Consider the following 22,579-nt stretch of genomic DNA (forward strand, 5'->3'; position numbering starts at 1 on the left):
TGTAAAAACATGGCGGAGTTTCATGCATGTCATGGAAGTCTGGTATTTCTGAGCAACGAAAACCGTAGCGCTCGAAGGCGAAGCTCCGCCGCAGAATTTAACAATGGCCTGATATTCAGCAAGAACCCACTGAGGGACAATGAACTATTCGAGGTACGGCTGGACCGTAAAATCGGCAATTGGTCAGGTTCTTGGGCCATTGGTGTGACTTCAGGTGATCCCAGCGTTATGGAAATTCCTTCAAGTTCAACGGGACTCAAAAATGGCTCGTGGATCATGTCTGGGATGACCATTCTAAAGGATGGGTCTTCTTTTGTGGAGGAGTATGGCCAAGATCTTGATGAACTTAAAGAAGGCGATAGAGTGGGGGTTGAGAGGAAAGCTCACGGAAGTCTGCATTTCTTTGTCAACGGTGTTGATTTGGGAGTAGCGGCTACAAATATTCCTCAGAATATTTTCGCTGTAGTAGATTTGTACGGCAGATGCGTTGAGATATCAATTTATAAGCCCTACAACCGCGTATCGGGTAAGTAACTGCAGTAATGTCAACCTTAGCAACCACTTTTCTCTGTGTCTATAAAACTATAGCTACCTGATATTATGATTGTTTACTGATCTTGGGTGGTCCTTTAGATATTAAACTGAATATAGAAAATAAAGGATGTTCGTAGTAAAAACGTGATATAAGACTCCTATCCTATATTGTCTATTTTGTATTAAACTCATTTTATGATTTAAAGATGTGGACAGAACCTTCAATGCAATGGCATGTTTCCTTTAGATAAATATATTGTTTTGTTAATAACAAAGGGATTTTTTTATCAAACCCTTCCTTAAAGATGAATTCCAGTCCTTACTGCACAGTCTCGGCTGCAATGTTTATGCGAGCCTTACACGAAGGAATGTTTATAAGCAAAACTAAAAATTCCGTGACAAACTTACCTTTTTCTTCATTATTAATGCCAGATATCCTTGCAGAACAAATGATAAAAAGTAGAAGAACCTTGACGATATTTCAGACCGACGTTTCAGTTCATCGGGAATTCTTGAACGAAACGAACCGTAATGGCAGACTAAAATCCTTCATGTATGCTGTCACCGAAGTGTAAGGTTTCAACGAATTCAAAACAAAAAATGAAAACAAAGCCAAATCATCTTTAATGGAGAATAGGAATATTGGTGCCCTTTGATCTACTTCTAGTTTTACATTTATTTCCATGCTAAATTTCATGCAAAAATCAATATCACATATCACAATATCACATTCTATAAAATGGATACCCCTTCTAGATCGGGAGCCCAAAATCCAAACCCTGTTGGGCGGCACATAGTCGTATAGGCATTTTGGGGGAGTACCCCCCCCCCCCCCGGGCCCCCCTGGGCTTTTAGACCATTCCGTTTTATATCCCCCACAAGTATTTCTGAATGAACTTTAAAGGTCATTTCTGAGGAGATTGCTCTTGATCCATCCTTTGATCTTTTGAGTATTTTTGAAGAGGTTCAGAATGATTTTAAGTGACTCTTTTGGCCATCCACAAAAGAGGTCCTGCAGTGAGACATTTTAATCAGGAAATCTTTTCTTGGTTCAAATGCCTGCCTATGCCCGGCCTACTACCCCCTCCCCTCCTCCAGCTATAGATACATGCTGTGAAATCTCACAATATAATTTCTTTTTAAAAATAATGGGAAGTGATTTTCACAATGAGCTGTTTAAGGTATAAGAACAGTTACCTATTTCCATGTCAGCATCTTTCTGTAGCTTAAACACAACCCCGACCTATTTTAAAGCACTAAATGACTGGGCTTATCTGCCCAACGAACTAAAGAGACCAATGCCGCAATTGATTTTTAAGCAAAATTTAAGAAAACTTCTTTTAAATTGCTTTTTATCTTAGGTTTTAATTATAAATATCTTAATATTTATTTTATTGTAGCATTTAAGATTGTCAAGTTCGCTTTTCAATTTTTTATTTTTTATTGGTAATTTTTTTTTGTTTGAGGACCCTCCTGAAAACCACTTAAAGTGATTGGAGGCCTCCTCATTAAATGTTTTATATTATTATTTATTATCTTAATGTCACTGTGTTCCAGGTCCGTCTGCATCAGTCTCACAAACTGTTCCTTCAACTGCATCAGTGTGCTTTCATCCTCACTGTGGATCCTTAATAAAACTCTCCAACAATAATAGAACAGCAGAACGACAGAGACCAACAGAAGAATTCAAAAATGCCGTGACTCTTACAAATATTCCCCTGAGAAATGATGAGCTATTTGAGGTAAGTGGGACAAAATCAAATATAGGATGTTTGTTATTGTTCTTTTATTTATTTAATATATATTTTTTATTTGCTATTTTCACCATTCCCATAATACACCTTGATTAACCCCAAAATTCTCGCATAAACACTGTTTTCAATTTCTCTTGGGATATTTTACAATCATCCCAAGAGAAATTGAAAACAATGCAGGCTTACCGTAAATGATCTAATAAACACCTGGGGCGTCTATTAAATTTTTGGGGTCCTAGGGGAGGCGTTTAATAGATATGAGGTGTTTATTAGAGAGAGGCGTTTATTTCAATTTAACAGTTGCAACGTCAACACAACTAATAGGATGGGTAGTTTTCTACTGGAGTAGGATACATAACAGAGTTTGTGAGTAGGAGACTAATCTAATCTGCGCTGATGCAAAGCCTTGAGATGCCGTTCATAGTTCGATATCATCGTTTTTTATGGTCATCGGGGTTACCATGTTGGCGTTATTGGCCTCTTCGATGTCCGAGTCAAGCAAAAAACTAACTTTATTGCGTGAAATTACTCTATGAAGCATTTCCTTGGTTTCTGAGATGATTCCTGGAGGGGGCGTCTATTAGACACAGGGCGTTTATTAGAGAGGGGCGTCTAATACAAACTTAACACCTCAGAGGGGGCGTTTATTAGATAAGAGGCGTTTTTTTGAGAGAGGGCGTTTATTAGATCATTTACGGTATGCAAAATATTTTGGGGGTTTAACAAGGTGTATTATAGGGATGATGAGAAAAGCAAATGTTTTCTGTTAAACTGAAGCAGGAAGTCATGGGTTCAAGCATTGGTTGACGTCACTGTGTCGTGTACTTGGACAAGACACATCACTCTCACAGTACCTCTCTCCAAGCATAAGTGTAAATTGGTTCTGACAAATTATCAGGGCAACTTCAGTTGATGAAACACATTATGCAGTTAATTTTTATCTCAGTTAATTTTTTTAACTAGTTAGTTTTTTTCTAACTAGTTTTTTTTATATACTAGGTTAATAAGTTGAAAAAGCAATACACCTCCCCTCCCTTGATGTCTCATTACCCCCCCCCCCCATCAAAATGCATACATATACAGTGCTAATAAAAAACAAATCAGAACTTTTGTACAAAGCAACTAAGAAAGTCAAATTTCTCCTCTTCAGATTAAAATAGAATGTGTGACTGAGTTGTGGGCAGGTTCTATAGAAGTGGGTGTCACAAGTCACAATCCAGATGACATTGTGTTACCACCGACCATGACAAGTATGCCGACAGGAACATGGATGTTAAGTGGAACATCGATAATTGTGAATGGCAAGGAAGCAAGGAAAGACTACTCCAGTGTCAACCTAGAAACACTTAAGGTACTTGAGCTTTGTACTGTTGCTCTCATCACCAGCAAAAATGTTTTGCTGTTTTATTATTAATTTTGATCCTCCTTGTACATCTTCCCATGGTAGTCCATGAAATACAAATACTAAAAATTACAGTATATGCAAAATAAATGAAATCCCTGCAGTGGCTGTGAATAAAATGGGTTTATAACCCTTGACCTTTAACCTTTGCGATTCTGAGCATTTGCATCAGAATTGCAAAGGTTGTGGGTTCAAAACCCGTTGAAGCCCAAATTTATTTCAGGTTTTATTTGGAACTTCTCAGTTCACTAAAAAAATGACATTATTTTTGACAATATACTAAGTTCTGAATGTGATGTTCTGAAATATCATACCCCTTCCACAGAAGGCCTTTTGGTTTTAATCCCCCACCCCTTCAAATGGAAATTCCAGTTAAGCCCCATACTTTCCTTGAAAAATTTTGGCTTTTGAGATCCCCACTCCCACCCCCACGGAATTTTCATTGATCTTCCATGGGGTGGGTATGGATATTTTCTGGAAGTGCATTTTTATTTTAATTTTATTTTTGTTTCTTTAGGCTGGCGACAATATTGGAATACTGAAAAAAAGTGATGGAGCTCTTCATTTCTTTATTAATGGTCAAGATCAAGGCGAGGCGGTCAGCAATCTACCTGCTAATGTGTATGGTGCTGTTGACATTTATGGTGCAGCAGTGAGGGTATCTATAGCATCAGGCTCTCCAGTACAAGAACAAGACATTGCACATTCTAATAGTATGTATGAGTGATTTGTTAATGCCGTAAATTTAATGATGGTAAGTGCACAAAGCTCTGGATCCAGTGGACTTGCGTTAGGGCATTGCCTTTACTCTCTTGGTGCCTCAAATTTGCTGACACTAAGTAACTGGGATAATCTGATCTACATGCATGGCTAACCTGCGACTTGTATCTCACTCAGGCAACCAATTCATTTCTCGTTATGTGGAAAACAGAGAGTTATGCTTTGCTAGTGAGCAACTAGACTCAACAGGAAGCTTTTATTATATTATTTCATAAGAAATAATTTTTATACCTTGTTTTTTTTTTCACTTGTTTAGCTCTAACTTACAGCTTTTATTAATAATTTATTCTTATTATTACATTCTTTTTATTAATATTTATTTTTAATCCTTTTATTTCAGATGAAAATATAGTTAATTCCTTGAGCAATGCACTTGTGTTTCATCCTCGCTGTGGCTCATCAGTGTCATTATTTAATGGATATCGTAGTGCGCACAGGCCTCGGTATGTATAATTATTATAATTGTTTTTTTGCTCCTGCTGTATAAAATGTTGTTTATTTTGTGATGGTAACAAACTGTTAGTGATGTAGTGAACCCTCTTGCACTGCAGTGATAAAAAATTCAGTGAACAATTTGGTGTGTTGTACAATTGTTTTGCTACACGTGGATGCATTTAGCTTGTAATCTATTTGTTCATAAGTGATAACAGAAAACTCCTCAAAACAGCAGAGACGTTTAATTACCAGAATACTCCCAAATGACAATGATGCTGAAACACAAACTCTACAATGATGGAAAACTCCAAAAATCTCACACCCAAAACCCTGCAAATTGTGGGCATATTTGTGCACACAAAATTACTTGTACAAATTTAAAAATGTCTCTCCAGGGGCAATCACACACATTAATCGTATGTCATGCCAGACTTTCATGCAACTGTCTTTATAATACTTAACAATTATTCCATGAGTGCCCATTGGATATGAGTATGCCAACGAGGTGCATATTGCCAAGTTGGCTATAACTATCTCATATCCAACAAGGGTGAGTAGAATAATAAATTATTGTGTTTAAAAAAAACATCCAAAGAATTACAATATTTGTGCTCCCTGGGTGTTCTTGTTGACTCATAAACCTGCCATATTTATGGTCCATGGTATATGAGTTCATATACCATTGCCTGTTAGCCAATCAAAAACTCAGGAATTGCAATAAACCATTGCTTGTTTTTAATATAGTTTTTTATTGTTTGCCTTACACGACCTTCAGAGGCAATGAAGAATTCAACAATGCTGTTGTTCTGACAAGCCGGCATCTGAATGCTAATGAACTTCTTAAAGTGCGTGTCGACAAACATTTAACAAAGTGGGCGGGGTCACTTGAGATTGGTGTTACTACCCATGATCCTGAAACATTAGAGTTTCCATCAACAATGACAAATGTTCAGCCACCTGGTACATGGATGATGTCAGGGGGGAGTGTGGTGTGTGATGGCGTCACTAGCATTGAAGAGTATGGGCCAACACTGGATGAAATCAAGGTATAGGAAGCTTTATTGTGGTTTTCAGTGATATGCGAACTCTGAAATTCAATCCTCAACCAATAGTTTACGCTTTTTGCTGCCATCATTTTAGCAGAACTCTCTGGAAACAGAAGTTCACTTCAACCGGGTCAAAACGTCGTGTCCGTCAGATGTGATTGGTAAATTTCAATCTATTTTGTTTGTTTCTGTTTTTCATGGTTCGTTGGCTGTTACCATATTTATAATTGACGGCAGCAAAAAATGCAATGGTTAGTTGGATTTTGAATTTCAGAGTTCGCATATCACTGGAAACCGCAATAAGGGTGTCATCTGACTTTTAAAGTGTGTCTAGAAGCATCCTGAACACTGTTGAACTCAGTTGTCTTGAATCCCTTACTGTCTCAAACATAAGAAACATAGCAGAAAAGGGTTGAGAGAAATTCCAAATCATCCTGCGTGTTTTTTTTTCACTGTTTCTTTTTAAAATCTTTCCAGGTTGGAGACACTGTTGCTGTAGTGCGTAAGGATGATGGTTCCTTGCATTTTTTTGTAAACAGCACAGATCTTGGCTGTGCGGCACAGGGGGTGCCAGCTAATGTGTATGGTGTGGTTGATCTGTTTGGTCAATGTGCACAAGTCACTATTATCTCAGAGACACAGGAAAATGGAGAGATTGATATAACCAATGCACTTAATGGTAAGAATTAACAGTTTGAGTTTGCTGATAGTGTGTTTCACTTATTAATTATTTTAAAAGACATTTGCGCAAAAATCTTCTAACATTGAGATTTTTTCTAAAACTTTAACAACTGTGAGATATTGGGTCACTCCTGAGGCCTTCCAAGGGGATTTCTTACGTCTCTTTGTTGCTTGATTCCAACCCACCTGTCACCCTATTTGGTGAGGGGGAACGTTGTGGCTGTTGCAAATATATTTCAGTGCTACTTTCTGTCGGCTGACGGTGCTTTGGAACAAGATTGTCGCTACTTTTTTTTAGCTATTTTGGAGAAATGTCCCCTGTCGCCAAAACCCCTTGGAAGGCCTCACTCAAGTCTGAAATTAAAAAATTTTGGAGTCACGCAATTAGTTGCGGAGATAAGATGGCCAAAAGACCACCCTAAATCTAAATATATGGTAGCAGTGCCTGTTTGTCCAAATTGTTGCAAATAAATCCCTGAATTTGCCTGAAATGCAATTTTCTCTGCCAAACATTGTTTATGTGGATCTAATAATCAAATTGATTCAACTGTTAAGGTTATTTAAAGCAAATCTAATCATTTCGCATTTGCACTCGCCTTACAGCTGCAGGATGGCAGAATTCAATGCCAGGTGGACAGAAAACTTTTTTTTTTAAACTTCTCACATCGATTTTTTGTTCACATTTTTACAATCTGTCGAGCATTACCGGTGTAAGAGAAAATTGCCTATCAAAAAAAAAAATGTGGGGGTCACAGTAAACCACACGCAAAGTAAACGCAACAGCTACCAGCCCTGTGTGTGTTTAGATAGTTTACTCAGCTTGCATGCTTGATGCATGACATTTGTGAACAATCTGCTAGTAGATTATGCACCAATCTGTAGGTTGCACTGATTCTCAGAATTAACTGTAGACTCTTTGCCAATGAGAAGACACGTAGTGACTACAATGTATAATAGTTTTATTTACTTGTAATTTTCATTGCAGATGTTTCAGAGGTTACCATTATTGCACAAGAAACACAGCAACCCATAGAGTGTCCTTTATCGATTCCATCGCAGGAAGCTACTCCAGCCACAAATGATAACTGTTTTAAGTTCAGTTCCTTTCACGGTGGTCAAGTAGCTGTGAGTCATAATTGCCGCAGCGCTGTACGCATCAACCCTCTGTGTGAATTTAACAATGCTATTGTAATGAGTCACAGACCTCTTAGAGACGATGAACTGTTTGAAGTGATCGTGGAAAAACTTGTTAGTCGCTGGTCTGGTTCAATGGAAGCAGGTTTGTACCAATAGCCAAGCATGCACTGTAATTTGCGATATGGTCATTAGGCCTGCAGGGCTACAAATAAGTTTTTTTCACTTGAAGGGACATATGTTCTGGTTGGACACGTCAGATTTTTATTCATCGTTGCTGTAAAATGGTTTACTATCACAAAATTGTCCGAACATCATGTCCGACCACACTTGGGATTTAGTCGGACATGACCAAATTTTGGTTGGCCAGTGTCCGATGACCGACTGTTATAATTTTGCAGCCCTACACAGGTCTGTAGTCTAACAAGCCTTTAAACACTGGATCACAACTTGTAGTCATTTACCTTTGGGATCAGAATAGTGTTCACTAATTTAAGAGAGGCGTACAATTATATCTCTGCTAGTAGAGTCTCCTTTTCCATTATTTTCTGACGGAAAGAATAGGAGACACTGCTCTGACTTGTAATGATTTAAACTGAGCATGTGTTAGAGTTACTAAGTGACCAAACAACTTTCTGCATGTGATCATATGTCATACTACTACTTCATAGATGCCAAGTTTTTTTTTTTTTGGTTGTTAGAGCGGTTTTCACTTGAGTGTCGAAAGTTATTCGCGTTTACTTTGGTTTTGCATTCACTACCCTCTGTGATTGGTTTAAAAATTTCGCGCCACTTTCTCGGCCAATCAGAAGTAAAACCAAAACAAATCGTGACTCGCTTGCGCACGCTTTCCCGCGCTTCGTGCCAACTGTAACATGTATTTGCTTCGAGTTTTGATTGGTTCACTGGATTGTCTGTGCCCTTTGTGATTGGCCAGAGTAATTACTTTGGTTTTGGTTTTACGACACTCAATTGAAAACTGCTCTATGGAGTGAGAAATTGAATTGCCCCTAAGGAGCATTAGTGAGACACAGAGGGGGTAACTCCCCCAGAAAATTTTCAAAAATGTAAGTTGCAGAGAAGCAATTTCCTTCATTATGGGCAAGCGTTTGTTGTTTTTAAACTCTTCCCTACTCGATTAGCGTTCATTTCTACCAAAGTACAGCTGAAAGTATATCTCTTTATTTAAATTAATAAGATTTTTTTTTAAGCTTGTATTTACAAAAAGCGTATATTTTGTCTGAATGGCGTGGTTGCGTGAGATTGGGTCAAAAGAGTGAGTCTCACGCCAAAAGCGTGAGACTTGGCATCTATGCTACTTATCCTCATCAGGCCCATGAGGACTCTTGAGGCCAGAATCATATGTCATATGTCACATTTATATAAAAGTGTCTGTGGGCTCAATAGCCATCTGCATTAAAATTAAACAGCATGCAGATAATTAGTACAAGTATGTGTACAAAGTGTTTTTTGGAGCAACTGGTTTCAAAAACCAGTTAGTCTCATCTACACTACTGGTAACCATGCCAGAAAAGCCGACCGCCACCTGACCTTTATTACAAACTCAACAAAAGCATACATGTACATCCTATAACACAGGGAAAAATTGCACAATGGCAAAGCTAATGCAAAAAATACTGCACAAACTAAAAATCTTAGGGCGGGTGGGTGGGAAAAGGTCAGCAATGGCAGACGCAACAAAAACAACTGCCCGCCAAAAGTCACATGACCCTTTCCCAGGTCCCAGCGTGTGTGTGATAAAAACATTTTCCACTTATTTCGTTTCACATCAGCCAGTGAAAAATAACACTTAGTTTCATCTACAATAATGTCTCAATATGACAGAAAAGGAGACCCTGCTAGCAGATAATCCAGTTATGAGAGGTTAAAGGGTACTGCCCACCTACAGGAGTTGTTTATTAGTCAGTAAAGTTTGAAGGTTGCATTAAATATTGTGTGTAGTGAGATGTAACCTCCATTTTTAGGCATCTGTGTGGCAAGATTGCATAGGTGTAAAGCATGGAGGGATAGTAAACTTGAAGTTCTCTTGGCTTTGTGAATCTAATAAAGAAAGTTATATTTACACAACACAACTTCAAACATGCTCTTATATTACCAAAGGCAGAGATTAAAACATAATAATTTTATTATGTGGCATTGACAGGTTACTACCTGATTAGCCTCATATGCACAGAAATACTTTTTTTTTATTGCAACACACAAAAACATGTTATAATACATACTTAAAATACTGATATTACGATACTTATATTACAGGATGATGTTAACAACATTTACAGTATAATTGCTTCCGCTACTTACAATACTGAGACAGCTACATTACCTTACATTACAATACAATAAATACCTTTACTTCCTTACTTACAATATAGCACAGCTACTTTACACTACCTACAATACTAATGTATCTTCTTTCATTACTGACACCTGTAGTATTTTTGTGCAGGGGTACTTCCCTGCACAAAAATGCTACAGGTTTGAGACTGTTCCAAACTTTAGCCAGGCCCCAGTTGTTCGAAAGCTGGATAACGCTATCCACTGGATAAATTGCTATCCAGTGTATAAGTGTTAGCAAAACGTACTACGCTATCCACCGGAGAGCGATTTATCCTGTGGATAGCGTTATCCACCTTTCGAACAACTGGGGCCAGGTGATCAGAGCAGTGTTCAATATTTCAAATTTTGCCAACTTTGAGGGAGGCACGGTGGCCCAATGGTTGGCATTCTGGACGGGTGTTCAAAGCACGATTAAGTATGGTAGTGTTTTTTTTTTTTTTTTTTTTTTTTTTTTTTTTTTTTTTTTTTTTTTTTTTTTCCCAAAAAAATTTTTTAATTTTTTTTCAACCCCCCCCCATTTAAGCCCAGGCCAGGGTAATTACTGGTACATTTTGTTCTTGGCTTGACACTTAACTCTTGTAGTGCCTTGGTCCACCCAGGTGTATGAGTAGAGTGGAACCTAGATTTAACAAACCTCTCTATAACAAAGTCCTCAGTACAAGTGATATTCTTTGCCCCAGTTATAGTACATATGACAAAAAACCTCAATGTAACAAAACCCAGATCCCAGCCCCTTCACCCTTTGTTATTTTGAGGTTCCACTGTACTTGCAAATTAATGCTGGGGGATAACTCTGTGATGGGCTAGCCTGGAATCCAGGGAGGATTTGAAATACTCCTAGTCTGTTAATGCTACCGAAACCAGGATATGGGACTCTTTGGCCCGATTCAGACTTACCGTTCATTGTAAACCTTACCTTTATTGAATTTTCTTAGTAACTGGAATGCTGTTTGTGTGTAATTAAATCTTTGTTGCTCATGTTCGGACAGGAATAACAACAGTCCCTCCTGAGCAGATGCAGTTTCCAGGCACCATGACTGATCTTGTTAGTGGGGCGTGGATGGTGTCTGGGGCGTCTGTGCTGCAGAATGGTATCACAATCAAAAATGGGTATGCCTGTGACTTGGACAAGTTAGAAGAAGGGTCCCGCCTTGGAATAATGCGTAAATCAGGTGGATCATTGCATTTCTTTGTCAATGGACAGGACTGTGGGGCAGCTGCGACAAGTGTTCCATCAGGTACTGATTTTGTCAGATATTTCAAAAAACTTCTAACAGTATGTGGTGAGAGGCACGGTCGCCTAATGGTTATGCACTGGCCTCTGGATTGAGCGGCCCAGGTGCGAGCCCTGGCCAGGGTAAAATAAAATGCTTTGTGTTGTGTTCTTTTAGGCAAGACACTTTATTCTCATTTAGTGCCATCTCCACCCTGGTGTATAAATGGGTGCCAGCAAATTTAATGCTGGGCGTTAACCCTGCGATGGACTAGCATCCCATCCAGGGGGTAGAGAAATACTCCTAGTCACTTCATGCTACTGAAACCAGGATAAGCTCCGGCCTGATGGGCCACTAGGTTCAAACACAAACTTTACCTTTACCTTTCTACAGTATGTGACTGTAACAGTTTTATTCTAGAGGGCATTAACCTATCCTCTTTAAGGTGAAAATTTTTAAATTAAGGCAAAAAATTTAACAAGACCTAAAAATTTCCCAACAGGAATCTATGCCATGATTGACTTGTATGGCCAGTGTGTTCAGATCTCTGTTTATGATGAAGATTACAGAGGAGCTCAAGTTACACCAGTCCCTGCTGAACAAGCAACAACTGAGCCTGTTCCTGTCACAACAGAAGGAATAGCAAGTATGTCAAAATAAAAAATCTCCTTAATGTCTGCAGGCCTTACAGTGTAAGGCCTGGTTCACACTAGCGACATACGGCAAGGTCACACAAATGCAAACAACACCTCACAGTGATGTTTTATGTCACCAGTGTGAACAACATAACATAAGACATACCTTATTATAGGAATTAACGCTCATGAAATTAACGCGAATTTCAAAAATTTGCGTTAATTTAAGTCGCGTTAATTTTTGTTAACGTTACTTCCGCGCCGCTAATTAAGTGGAGCGTTAATTTCCATGACCTTAATTTCCATTATTTTGGCCCCAATTTCTCTATACAGTCCAGACGCTCTTGACCCTTAGGAAAAGGCATTATTTCATCAGGGTGGAACTCTGCTGGTATTACTGAAACTGTGAAGAACACTCGAGGCGATCAGATTCCTTTGCTTAGCCCCTACATTTAAGATTATACGCTAAGTGTTGAAATAAACTAGTTCCTGCTGTCTCAACAATTTTTTTCTATGTGTTCGTCGCGTTAATTTCCTTCATTTGAAATGTTACCCCCTCTTTCGCGTTAATTTCCTTTATTGGGCAGCAATTTTCCCTTCAACTCGCGTTCATTAAAGTCGCGTTAATTTCCAATACCTTAATTTCCACAAGCGTTAATTTCCTATAATAAGGTAGTTGGAAAGAATTGAACTTTTCTTTATGTCGTTATGTCCATGTCGTTATGTCGTTATGTCAATATGTTGCTAGTGTGAACCAGGCCTAACATTCATGATATAGATGAAATGTTTATTTTGTCACAAATCAAACCCATGGCCTCTCTTGGGCACTCTAACCACTGACTGAAACCGACTGACTAACAGACCGAAGATTTATAGTCAAGAGTGCGTTTCTCTTAAAAGTGTGGTGTCTACTTACTTCCTAACACGCTGTATAGATTCTTGAATGATAAAACTAAATTAGAGGTTCTTGTATGTAATTATTTTGTTGTGACTTTCCCCCAGGTAAAGTTAAATGTGGCTTCCACTCGTGTTGTGGGAGAAACATTCGATTGGTGAACAACAAGATGACTGCGTCAAGATCTACTGGATTCAACCATGGCCTTGTGTTCAGTGCAAAACCACTGGAAGAAGATGAAATATTTGAGGTAATAATCCAATATAAGCAGTACTGTGTATTTCCACTGAAGAAAGTGTTGGGTACAGACGTTCTTGATGCTGAAGGGAGTTTTCTAATAGGGTAAGGTAGCATCCCCCCCCCCCATCTTCCCCTCTAAATAGAAAAAAAAAACTGGGTTTTTTATGTGCTCTGAGAGAAAAAAACCTCTGATTGGCTGAAAGACCAAGGAACAAACCGTCACACAAATGGAAATAGTCATGTTAATTTTAATTAGATCTGTATTGTTCTTGACGATCTGAGAAAAAAGAGATTTGGCAAATGACTGCAGTCTAATTTTAGTAGGCACTGGAAAAATATAGAGTGTTTAAAAGAATCAAAATCACAGCATTGTGGTGTAGGTGGAGTTGGTATGGCCAAGTGTTAGATTACCTGCCAGCGGCATGTTGCTGTCCAAGCACCACCCCCCCCCCCCTCTCTCTTTTTCTGATTCCCCCTTCCGTTAGATAGACACAAACGCTTCTTAGCATTTCATTGGTCAAATCAAACTGTGCCTGTGCTAAAGCTGACGAAGCCATGTTAAGTATGAGTCAAAAGCTTTGCCGTGATTTTTTTCTTTTCAGATTGTTATAGACAAAGTCACTGGCAGTCAGTGGTCGGGGTCAATAGCTGTGGGGATCACAACTAAAACCATCCCACTGTTAGCTGTGCCTGCCTCGGCACTGGAGCTGCGAGATGGAACATGGCTGATGACAGGCTCATGTGTCATGAAAGATGCTGTGATTGTTAAAGAAAACTATGGTCACAGTCTGGACAGACTGCAGGTAACTCTTGGTTTATGTTAGAACAAATGCCGTTTGCAGCAAATTCTCGTTGTCGCAGCAAAAGGGAATCATGCAGGTAGCTGTGCTTTGAACTGTCAGCCAACTTTATGGTCATTCTTTAAAGCTTGGTTTTGAAAGTAATATATTAAACACGAGCGACAGTGTTTCATCGGAATATCCAAAGACCGAGAAGAGAGTTGAAAATACGACGCGCAACGGAGTATTTTTGACGAAATTATAGGTGTTTGGATAGCCTATGAAACTTTATCTCGAGTGTTTGATATTTCTCCTCAATCAAAACAAAAACTACGGAGAAAATGGAACATCAAAGTAAAAATCTATGCTAATTAAGACCGGGTATCCTAACCTCCTTCACGGTTATGATTTTCTTTGTTTTAACTCGATGAATTGTTAGTGGGTTTGAGAAGGTTTACTGAATACACTCAGAGCGTTGCTAACGCGTTGCCTTTTGGGTTTTTTTTTTTTTTTTTTTTATAAGAACGTAGATTCTTAGTTGTGGACGTAGATAGATTTCCGCTTGTTGTTTCACGCCGAAGAAAACAGGCGAAAATCCCATCGAGGCTGGTATAAACTAAAATTTTAGGAACATTGTAGTTTACCATAAATTCATTCCACAGGCCAAGACGAGGATTGGAGTACAAAGACAAAGAGATGGAACTTTTCATGTGTTTGTTAATGGCGAGGACCAGGGAGTCGCAGCTATGGACATCCCTCAGGTGAGTTGTGTACAAACATTTCCATCCCACATTTTCCATGAAGAACGATGCTGGATCGTTTAGCCGGTTTTTCCAACATAGCCAGTTTGATTTAACTGTTTAACCGTTTGAGCCGGGGCCCAAATATGTCAGGAGTCGCTTAAGTTAAGCGTCCATCGTTGTAATAATAATATGTCTGTGTTTTTCAGATCGTTCATGCAGTGGTGGATGTATATGGCATGGCAAACGTTATCTCCATATCAAGCCCTTCAACAGGTATGATGTACTAACCACTTTCTTTCAAGTTTTTTTAAACGACGTCGTTACAAAATTTATTTTTGACACGCAAAAAATGACGAGGACTGTTATAACACTGACGTTCTGTTTTTGTTTTCGTCCGTCCGTCCGTCCGTCCGTCCGTCCGTTTGTTCTTCGTTCGTTCGTTAGTTCGTTCCTTGTTACGTACATTCGTTCGTTCGTTCATTCATTCATTCATTCTGCCTTAACAGTCATTATTCCTTGGTTTTTACGTTGCTTTTTGATCAAGCCCTTTTAATTTACGTTTTTTTCTTCTAATAGATGTTTCTCCTTCAACTGGAGTATTGGTGAATGGAGAATCACACTCTTCAGTTTCCACAGTGATTGAGGTAAGGAAAAAATACAAAGCGTGGTCGTTTGTTTAACACATTTACTACATAAGTTTGTATTTAGTTAACACTTTTACAATCCATCTTGCCTTCTTTTCTTAAGGCCTGGAAAAGCGAGGAAACATGTTTCCAGAAACATTCATAGCGCGCGCATGTTTTCCCAGATGTTTCTCAATTTTGCCATACGGGAAGCATTGTTTCCAGCATCAATTTTTGTCTCCAAGAAGCAAAATTTGCTTCTGTACCACAGAAACACTCTGTGACAAACTGTCCAAGTCATGTTAGCCAGTAGCATTTTGTTTATTGATATCTCAATCGATATTTTTCAGTTGCAAGATCAAGACAAAGAAGATGCGAGAGAATCCATCACCAATTTACAAAAGTAAGTTTCGACCTCTTGTAGCGTGGTTTTCCTGTGTCACATAGGGTGTGTGTGTGTGTGTGGGGGGGGGGGGGTGTTTCATGTTCAGTGGGTGTCCTGTAGTGTGGTTGTCCCGTCCTGGGCTGTTTTTATTTATCTCGTATTTTCCTTCACCAGATTTCTTTTCCATAAGAACTGTGGTCAGTTCATTTCACTAGACAGTAACCGTACAACTGCGAGAAGAGTGGATAGCTACAATCATGGAGTGGTGTTGAGCGAAACACCTCTTCCAGACAATCACCTATTTCAGGTTAGTGTATAACTTTATAGTGTCTTTCACCCGAATTTCTATGTGTTACGAGTTTGCTCAGCTCGGATATTGGCTCAAAAAAAGCTACTGTTTTCAGTGACCAATCAGAAAAACGATGCTGTGTACTCAGCCAATCAGGTTCCAAACCAAACTAATCGGATTTTGGCTCACGCTAATTTTCCCGCGCTTTCTGATCGTTTCACGTTTTTCCCGCGCTTGTCGCAGCTTTTTTTCCCGCTCACGGTTACAAGTTTTCCCGCGCTTGGCACTAGTAATGCTTTTTCCCGCGCTTGTCGCCGCTGGTTATACGTTTTCCCGCGCTTGGCACTTGTAATACTTTTTCCCGCGCGCTTTTCGCCGCTGGCCACATGTTTTCCCGCGCATACCACTGGTTGTTTTCCCGCGCTGGCGAACGATAACGTGTTTTTCTAGGATTTGTGATTGGTCGCTTTTGCTGTTTGCCTCTTTGAGATTGGGTCTCTCCCACCCCTTTGAAAATTTTGACCAGTTAAACAGTGTTAAACGCTACCCAATCCCCACCTTCTTGGAGCAGCTGATAATTTTACAGAACAAATTTCACCCTAACTCTACCCCCCTCTTTTTCTAGGTGTGCATCAGAAAGTTGAACAGCCGCTGGACGGGGTCTGTTATGATCGGCGTCACAGCTCAAGACCCAGACTCCTTGACTAGTCTTCCGAGCACGGCCAACAGCATCAAGATCTGTCCTTGGATTGTTGTTAATAACGCGGTGTATGTGAATGGAAACAAGGTAAGAAGGTATCTTTAAATTCATTACTTGTAGTGTTTTACGGTCAGTTGATCTTACAAATTTTTCCGAATTGCAGGTTAATGACAATTTACGCCGAAGTCTTGACAGTCTTCAAGAAGGGGACACGCTTGGAGTCTTGATTGACAAGAAAAGCCGGTTACACCTGCTAATTAATGGAGAGGACCTGGGGCCTATTGCCCAGGCCATCCCCGCCAGACGATTCGCAGTGCTTGACTTGTACGGGTGCTGCGAGGAAGTGTCTATTGTAACTGCTGATCATGGTGAACGTGGGCGCGTCTGTATGGAGGAAACAAAGGCTGAGAGAAGCTCGGGTAAGGAAGCACTTCATGTCGAGCTTACTGGTTCGTCCATTATTTGAATCAAGGATATGCCAACTGACACAGTTGAGTCTCTAAAAGGAAAGTGCCGTGATTGATCGACATTAGGAGCCCATCATCCTGGAGCGTGCAACTCCTATGCTACGTCTATGTCACAACGGTTTACAAACCAGGTTTTTTTAGACTCCCTCCCGGGAAAATGTGAGTAAAATACTACGGAGTACGTGCGTCATGTGATGACGCTAACTTCGATTGCTGGGAAACAGGAGTGCACGGGAAATGGGAGTTTAAAAATAACCCGTTTGCAAAAACGCCGTGACATGAATCCAACACAGTTGCACGCACCGGGTAATGGGCTCCTGTCAAGATCTTATTTCCTTTTACAATGCCAATGCGTTGTCAAACAGAGAGGTTTTAAGAATACAGATGTTGATCGCTCATGGCACGAAAGGGTTAAACAAACTGCTAGTCAAATTATTTTTTTGTTTCTCGTTTTCCCGGCGAGTACCTTGAAATGTTTATGACTTTGTGATATTTGTCTGCAGGAGAGCACAGTAAAGGACCGTGTGATTACAGACAGCTCTGTGACAGATTCCGTGCTAGTCTCGCTATACCAGGTCAGTATTTATGACAGCAGCAAAACTATGCATTCTCCACAATACACGAGTTATGGTGATGTTCAAGCTACAGTTATCACGCCAGTAATGTTGGATTTCTATCATCTAGGACTTCTTTTTTTTAAGCTTCTTGAAATTCTGCTAAAATTATGTGTCACTGCCCCTTGTACTTCCTCTAGTCTTTTATTGTCTTTAAAAAATCTTATATATGCCGTGAAGCAGCAGAAGGGTCGTCTGAGTTTTTTCTGTAGCACTTTGCTCCTGGTTTGTTGTATTATGGGAGGGGCGGTGGCCTAATGGTTAGTGTGCCGGACTCCGGATCGAACGGTCCGGGCTCGAGCTCTGGCCGGGGTCACTGTGTTATGTTCTTGGGCAAGACACTTTACTCTCACAGTGCCGCTCTCCACCCAGGTGTATAAATGAGTACCGGGGACATAATGCTGGGGGGGGGGGGGGGGGGTTACCCTGCAATGGACTAGCATCCCATTCAGGGGGGAGTAGAAATATTCCTACCCACTAAATACTACAGAAACCGGGATAAGCTCCGGCAGTATGGGCCGCATGGCTCGAGGCTTCCCTTGTTGTAATCAGTTGCTCATTAAGGTATCATAATCCACAGATGAATATTTCAACACGGACTGCAAGTTGAATGTATGTTACTGTCAAGCCTGTCACGAGGCCCGTGGTGAAAAACGGTACGCTGTCAGCGGTGATCCACCATGTCGGTATGCGTTGCCTTTAGGATGGTGTCAGTTTGCGTTAAGGTGAGCATGCGCTGATCTGATTGATTGTCTTATTTTTAGTCGAGTCAGAACTACTCTCCTTCACAGCCAAATAACAGCTACAAAAAACATAGGACTGGTTCATAGAGAAATCTCTTGCATCTAATTTTAAAACATTTAATTGTTTTTCTTTTATCTCGTTTAGAATTCCTCCAAGAGTCGAAAGCTATCACGTGTTCGACAAATGGCACGTGGCATTTTACGGCACTATGATTGGACGGCTAAGAAGAATACTTGATCTTGGAGATATTCCACTTCAAGGTAAGAAAACAATGAAAACAATAATCCTAACCAGAGTTCCAACCCGGACGGTTCGATCCTGAAGTTCTACAAACCTTGCTTGCCAAGTTAAAACCCGTGATTTATCTCAGTTTTTCTGGAAGCTGTTTCTTGTCGCTTAAATCCTGGCCAAACGGAGATAGTACGCAAGTAGACGCAAGTTTTTAAATTGCGTCTCCGTTTGGCCAGGACATAGTTAGTAGTTGGTAGAGGTCCCCTTTACCAACTATGCCAGGACTTGCGATGACTTACGTTCACTTTGGTCGAAAATCAAATTTGAACGCTAGTCAACACAAGTTTTTCACCGTTTGGCCATCAAACGCAAGTCAACGCAAGTCAACGCAATTCTTGCTTTTTACTTCAAGTACTGAATTGCAGCGCGCGCAGTAGCATTGAAATGTTTTTTTTTTTGACAACTTGTGTGAACTTGCAAGTAAGCTTGGGATACCATTTGACCGGCCAACGCAAGTCTGTAGGCAAATTCAACTTGTGACAACTTGCGTCCAATTGTGTTACCGTTTGGCCAGGGATTTAGACTATTGGGTATATTAAAGTTGGCATTCGTTTTTCATTTGACAGTCTTTAGCGGTCAGCGGAGGAGTGGCTCATCAAACAAAGAAAACGAGGTCCCCCAACTTTGCGTGTCCCCAACAATCCTATGCGCATGTGAAACACAAGCCAAGAGACAGGAGTAAGAGTATCTGATGTCATTAAACTTTAAAATCTGACCCACTTTCTCAAGGTTATTCTTTCATGCAAAGTTTCATGTTTAAAGTTATTACATGCATTCTTTTGCATCATTTACATGTTAAAGATACAGTGCTTTTAAACTTCGAATGCTATATACTAACATAGTGGAGGCATTTTTGATAGTTCTTTTCCCAAGTAACACGTGGAAAAACGGGCGCTCTGACGGTCTTTCAAGTTTTATTTTGCGAGCTGTGCAATTGCTAATATTTGGTTTTGATTTACAGCCGCTTTCTACATCCATCTTTCGACGTGCTGTTTGAAATGAGCCAATCAAAACCGATGCATACCTTAGTTGGTTTCATGTAAATGAGCCCACAAGTTCAGAAGGTCATGCTCAGTAGTGTGCTGTGATTGGCAGATTTGGATCCGTGTTGTTTGTTAAGCACGTCGAAAGATGGATGTCGATAGAAAGCCGCTATGCACGTGATACTGAAATCGGGTGTAAAGCAAGCGAAAACATTGCTAAAGGCGAGGGTAAATGGGAATTTGAGTGAAATTGTCCCGGGGGGCTACTCAGAAACGTTTTGTACGGGGAGGCTCCGCCCCGAAGTCCAACCCCTTACCCTTTTATATATCATTTTGACAGAAAAGGCACCCCTTTCGTATACCTTTTACTGAAAAAAGGCACCCCTTTCATAATACCAAAACACATGACAAACGCCTAAAGCCCGGGCCAAACGAGGACGAGAGTTAATGAGAGTTCAAACTCTCACTCTCGTTTGGCATGGAACTCTCATGCACTCTCAGCGACTCTCGTGCGCTCTCATGCGCTCTCATCGCCTTTGAACGTGTTCAAATTTTTCATGAGAGTCGATGAGAGTTTTCTCTCGTTTGGCCCGAGTTGATGATAGTCGATGAGAGTTGACGTAAACTCTCATGATAGTCAACTCTCGTCAACTCTCAACCTCGTTTGGCCCGGGCTTAAAACAAGAAGTCTTGATGTGTTTTTTTTGTAGCGCTTAAAAAAAATTAAATGACTGATACCTCCATAAGGTGCGTCTGTTCGAAATCTTTTAATTGAAGGCCTTTTTAAATACCTTAATGAGCGATATCCCGTACCCTTTTATATACCTTAGCTTGTGAAATTCCTACCCTTTTTTATACCTGAAGCATGAAAAAGGTACCCCTTTCGGGCGAAGCCTTTACCTAAAACTTTACGTTTTAGGTAAATGTGATGTCGTGTAAGTATATGAAAGGGGTGCCTCTGCAATAAAAAGTACAAAAGGGATACCTTTTCTATCAAAATGGTATATAAAAGGGTAAGGGGTTGGACCCGGGCGGAGCCTCCCCGTACAAAACTTTTCGAGAACCCCCCCCCCCCCCCGGGTGGAAAAACGACCTTCAGGTGTACTTTGCCTTAATGACGGCACACTTTAGTGACAGTTTTAAGATTTGTCCGCGTTCTCTGAAACTGTTTATTTTTCTCGTCTTCTAGGTACAGGGATGGCACAACAGGTAAAGTTTATCAAGCTCAAGTGGCTCTACAGCTACTCGTGAAGCCTGGGTTCTACAGAACGGGTCGCAGTCATCGTGACGTGGACACCAACGAGCTGCTTGATCAAAACATTGGCACGGAAAATCTGGAATGGTATCTACAGAACCAAGGATCAATAGTGCTAACTGCACTGCTTATTAAAATTGAGCCGACATAAAAACGAAAGAAATATGAAGTGAGACTACTGTATGAAGTAATTGTAAATTTATTAAGACCGATACAAATTCAAGGTGTAAATTAATAGCCGTTAATATGAAAATAGGTTTTATTTAAACTGGTGGTGTATATTGTCTGTCGACAAGATTTGTGGGCAAATAGAAACGTGTTCAGAGTTTTACATATAGTGCAGTTGACTTTAACGTAGTCACCAACAAAGATGTTATTTCTGTTTTAAGAAATATTTTAATTGAAAAGCATAAACACCCGAAAATAACCCGTCCACCAAACGGAATTTTGGACCCAAAATGTCATCATTTAACACAAGTACCCCGCTGATTATATTGAGTCAGTCTTCGCTAAATGATATAATTTATTGGAATTTAACCCCCGGCCCCCGATTGTATAGCTTGTGTTGTGCCTTTTTTTTTAAATCCCCCCACCCCCCCCCTCACTTCCCCGAAAAGTAAAGTAATGAATAAGTCGAAAAAGCCTTTTGGACAAGATTAGAATTCCTAAATTCCAATTTTTCTGAATGCGCCACAATTAAAAAGAAAAGGGTTCGAGTAGGCATTTATGTGGCAAACGCTTATTTATCGGCACCAAAGGACAAAGGATATTTAATAATTTTCAAATTTACCTTAAAGGTGTTGATAAAGTTTGTGCAAATTTGCAAAGGCCGAGTTTTCGGCAGTCCCAATTTGTTGTTCCTCTAAATAGCAACCACAACGAAAAAAAAAGAAGAATGGGTAAAAAGTCTTATTAAAGTACCCTCAGTGTTTATATTTTCAAAGTATTTTTCGTTGAACTTAAGTAATTATTTTTTGAATTTGTTATTTTCCAACTTAAATTATTTGCGTTTGCAAAGTTTCTAGCAAAAGGTGCTGGAAGATGAATAGCCTATTTCACTCCCACAGACCAATTTATGGATGGGAAAAAACTAAAATAATTTCTTTAAAGTAATATTTGAGAACTGAAGTTTTACGATTGAATCTTAGTTTTTTTAAAAAAAAAATGAATACTGGAAAATAAAGATACAAACGTTTGAAACTATACTCCTCAATCTGTGATGCTCGCATCTCAATACCAGTTGCTTTTTGGTCATTTTCCATTTTGGTTCGGTTAGTTTATGAGAGCTCGAAGGCCTGAAATGGTTCCCTGAATTCTGTATCTTTTTATGTTCAGGCCCGCAGTGCTTATTTTATGATCCAATCCCGCGTGTAGAGGGCTATAAATTAAGAAGTCTGCACGCAGGCCAGGGGCGGATCCAGGATTTTTCTTAGGAGGGGGTGTACCACTAAGGAACGCAGAAATTTGGCAGAATACCAGTTCCAGGTTGTTTTAGAAAGCCGCAGGTCATCTGGGGGGGGGGGGGGGGGGGGAGGGGGTACGCACCTCTAGATCCGCCCCTGCAGGCAGCTAGCCTTTTCCATGACTGTGAACCACGA

The 22,579-nt window shown here is 40.0% G+C and overlaps 1 protein-coding gene across 1 annotated transcript; it reads left to right on the top strand.

Moving 5' to 3' along the window:
• The first annotated feature begins 9 nt into the window (after positions 1-9).
• LOC144656806 (neuralized-like protein 4) lies at positions 10-22,186 on the top strand. Its single transcript, XM_078517048.1, has 24 exons — positions 10-526; positions 2,092-2,276; positions 3,439-3,639; positions 4,208-4,403; positions 4,811-4,913; positions 5,681-5,951; positions 6,429-6,630; positions 7,618-7,911; positions 11,114-11,362; positions 11,841-11,984; positions 12,976-13,118; positions 13,711-13,911; positions 14,550-14,648; positions 14,837-14,903; positions 15,207-15,274; positions 15,604-15,656; positions 15,813-15,945; positions 16,553-16,714; positions 16,791-17,046; positions 17,598-17,669; positions 18,289-18,433; positions 18,597-18,712; positions 19,310-19,421; positions 20,916-22,186. Exons 1-24 carry the CDS (start codon positions 10-12, stop codon positions 21,130-21,132), a joined length of 4,206 nt encoding a protein of 1,401 aa, XP_078373174.1. The 3' UTR covers positions 21,133-22,186.
• Positions 22,187-22,579: the final 393 nt, after the last annotated feature.

This window comes from Oculina patagonica, chromosome 6 (assembly GCF_052425735.1).
Source record: "Oculina patagonica isolate OP01 chromosome 6, crgOcupat, whole genome shotgun sequence".
Classification (NCBI taxonomy): Eukaryota; Metazoa; Cnidaria; class Anthozoa; order Scleractinia; family Oculinidae; genus Oculina; species Oculina patagonica.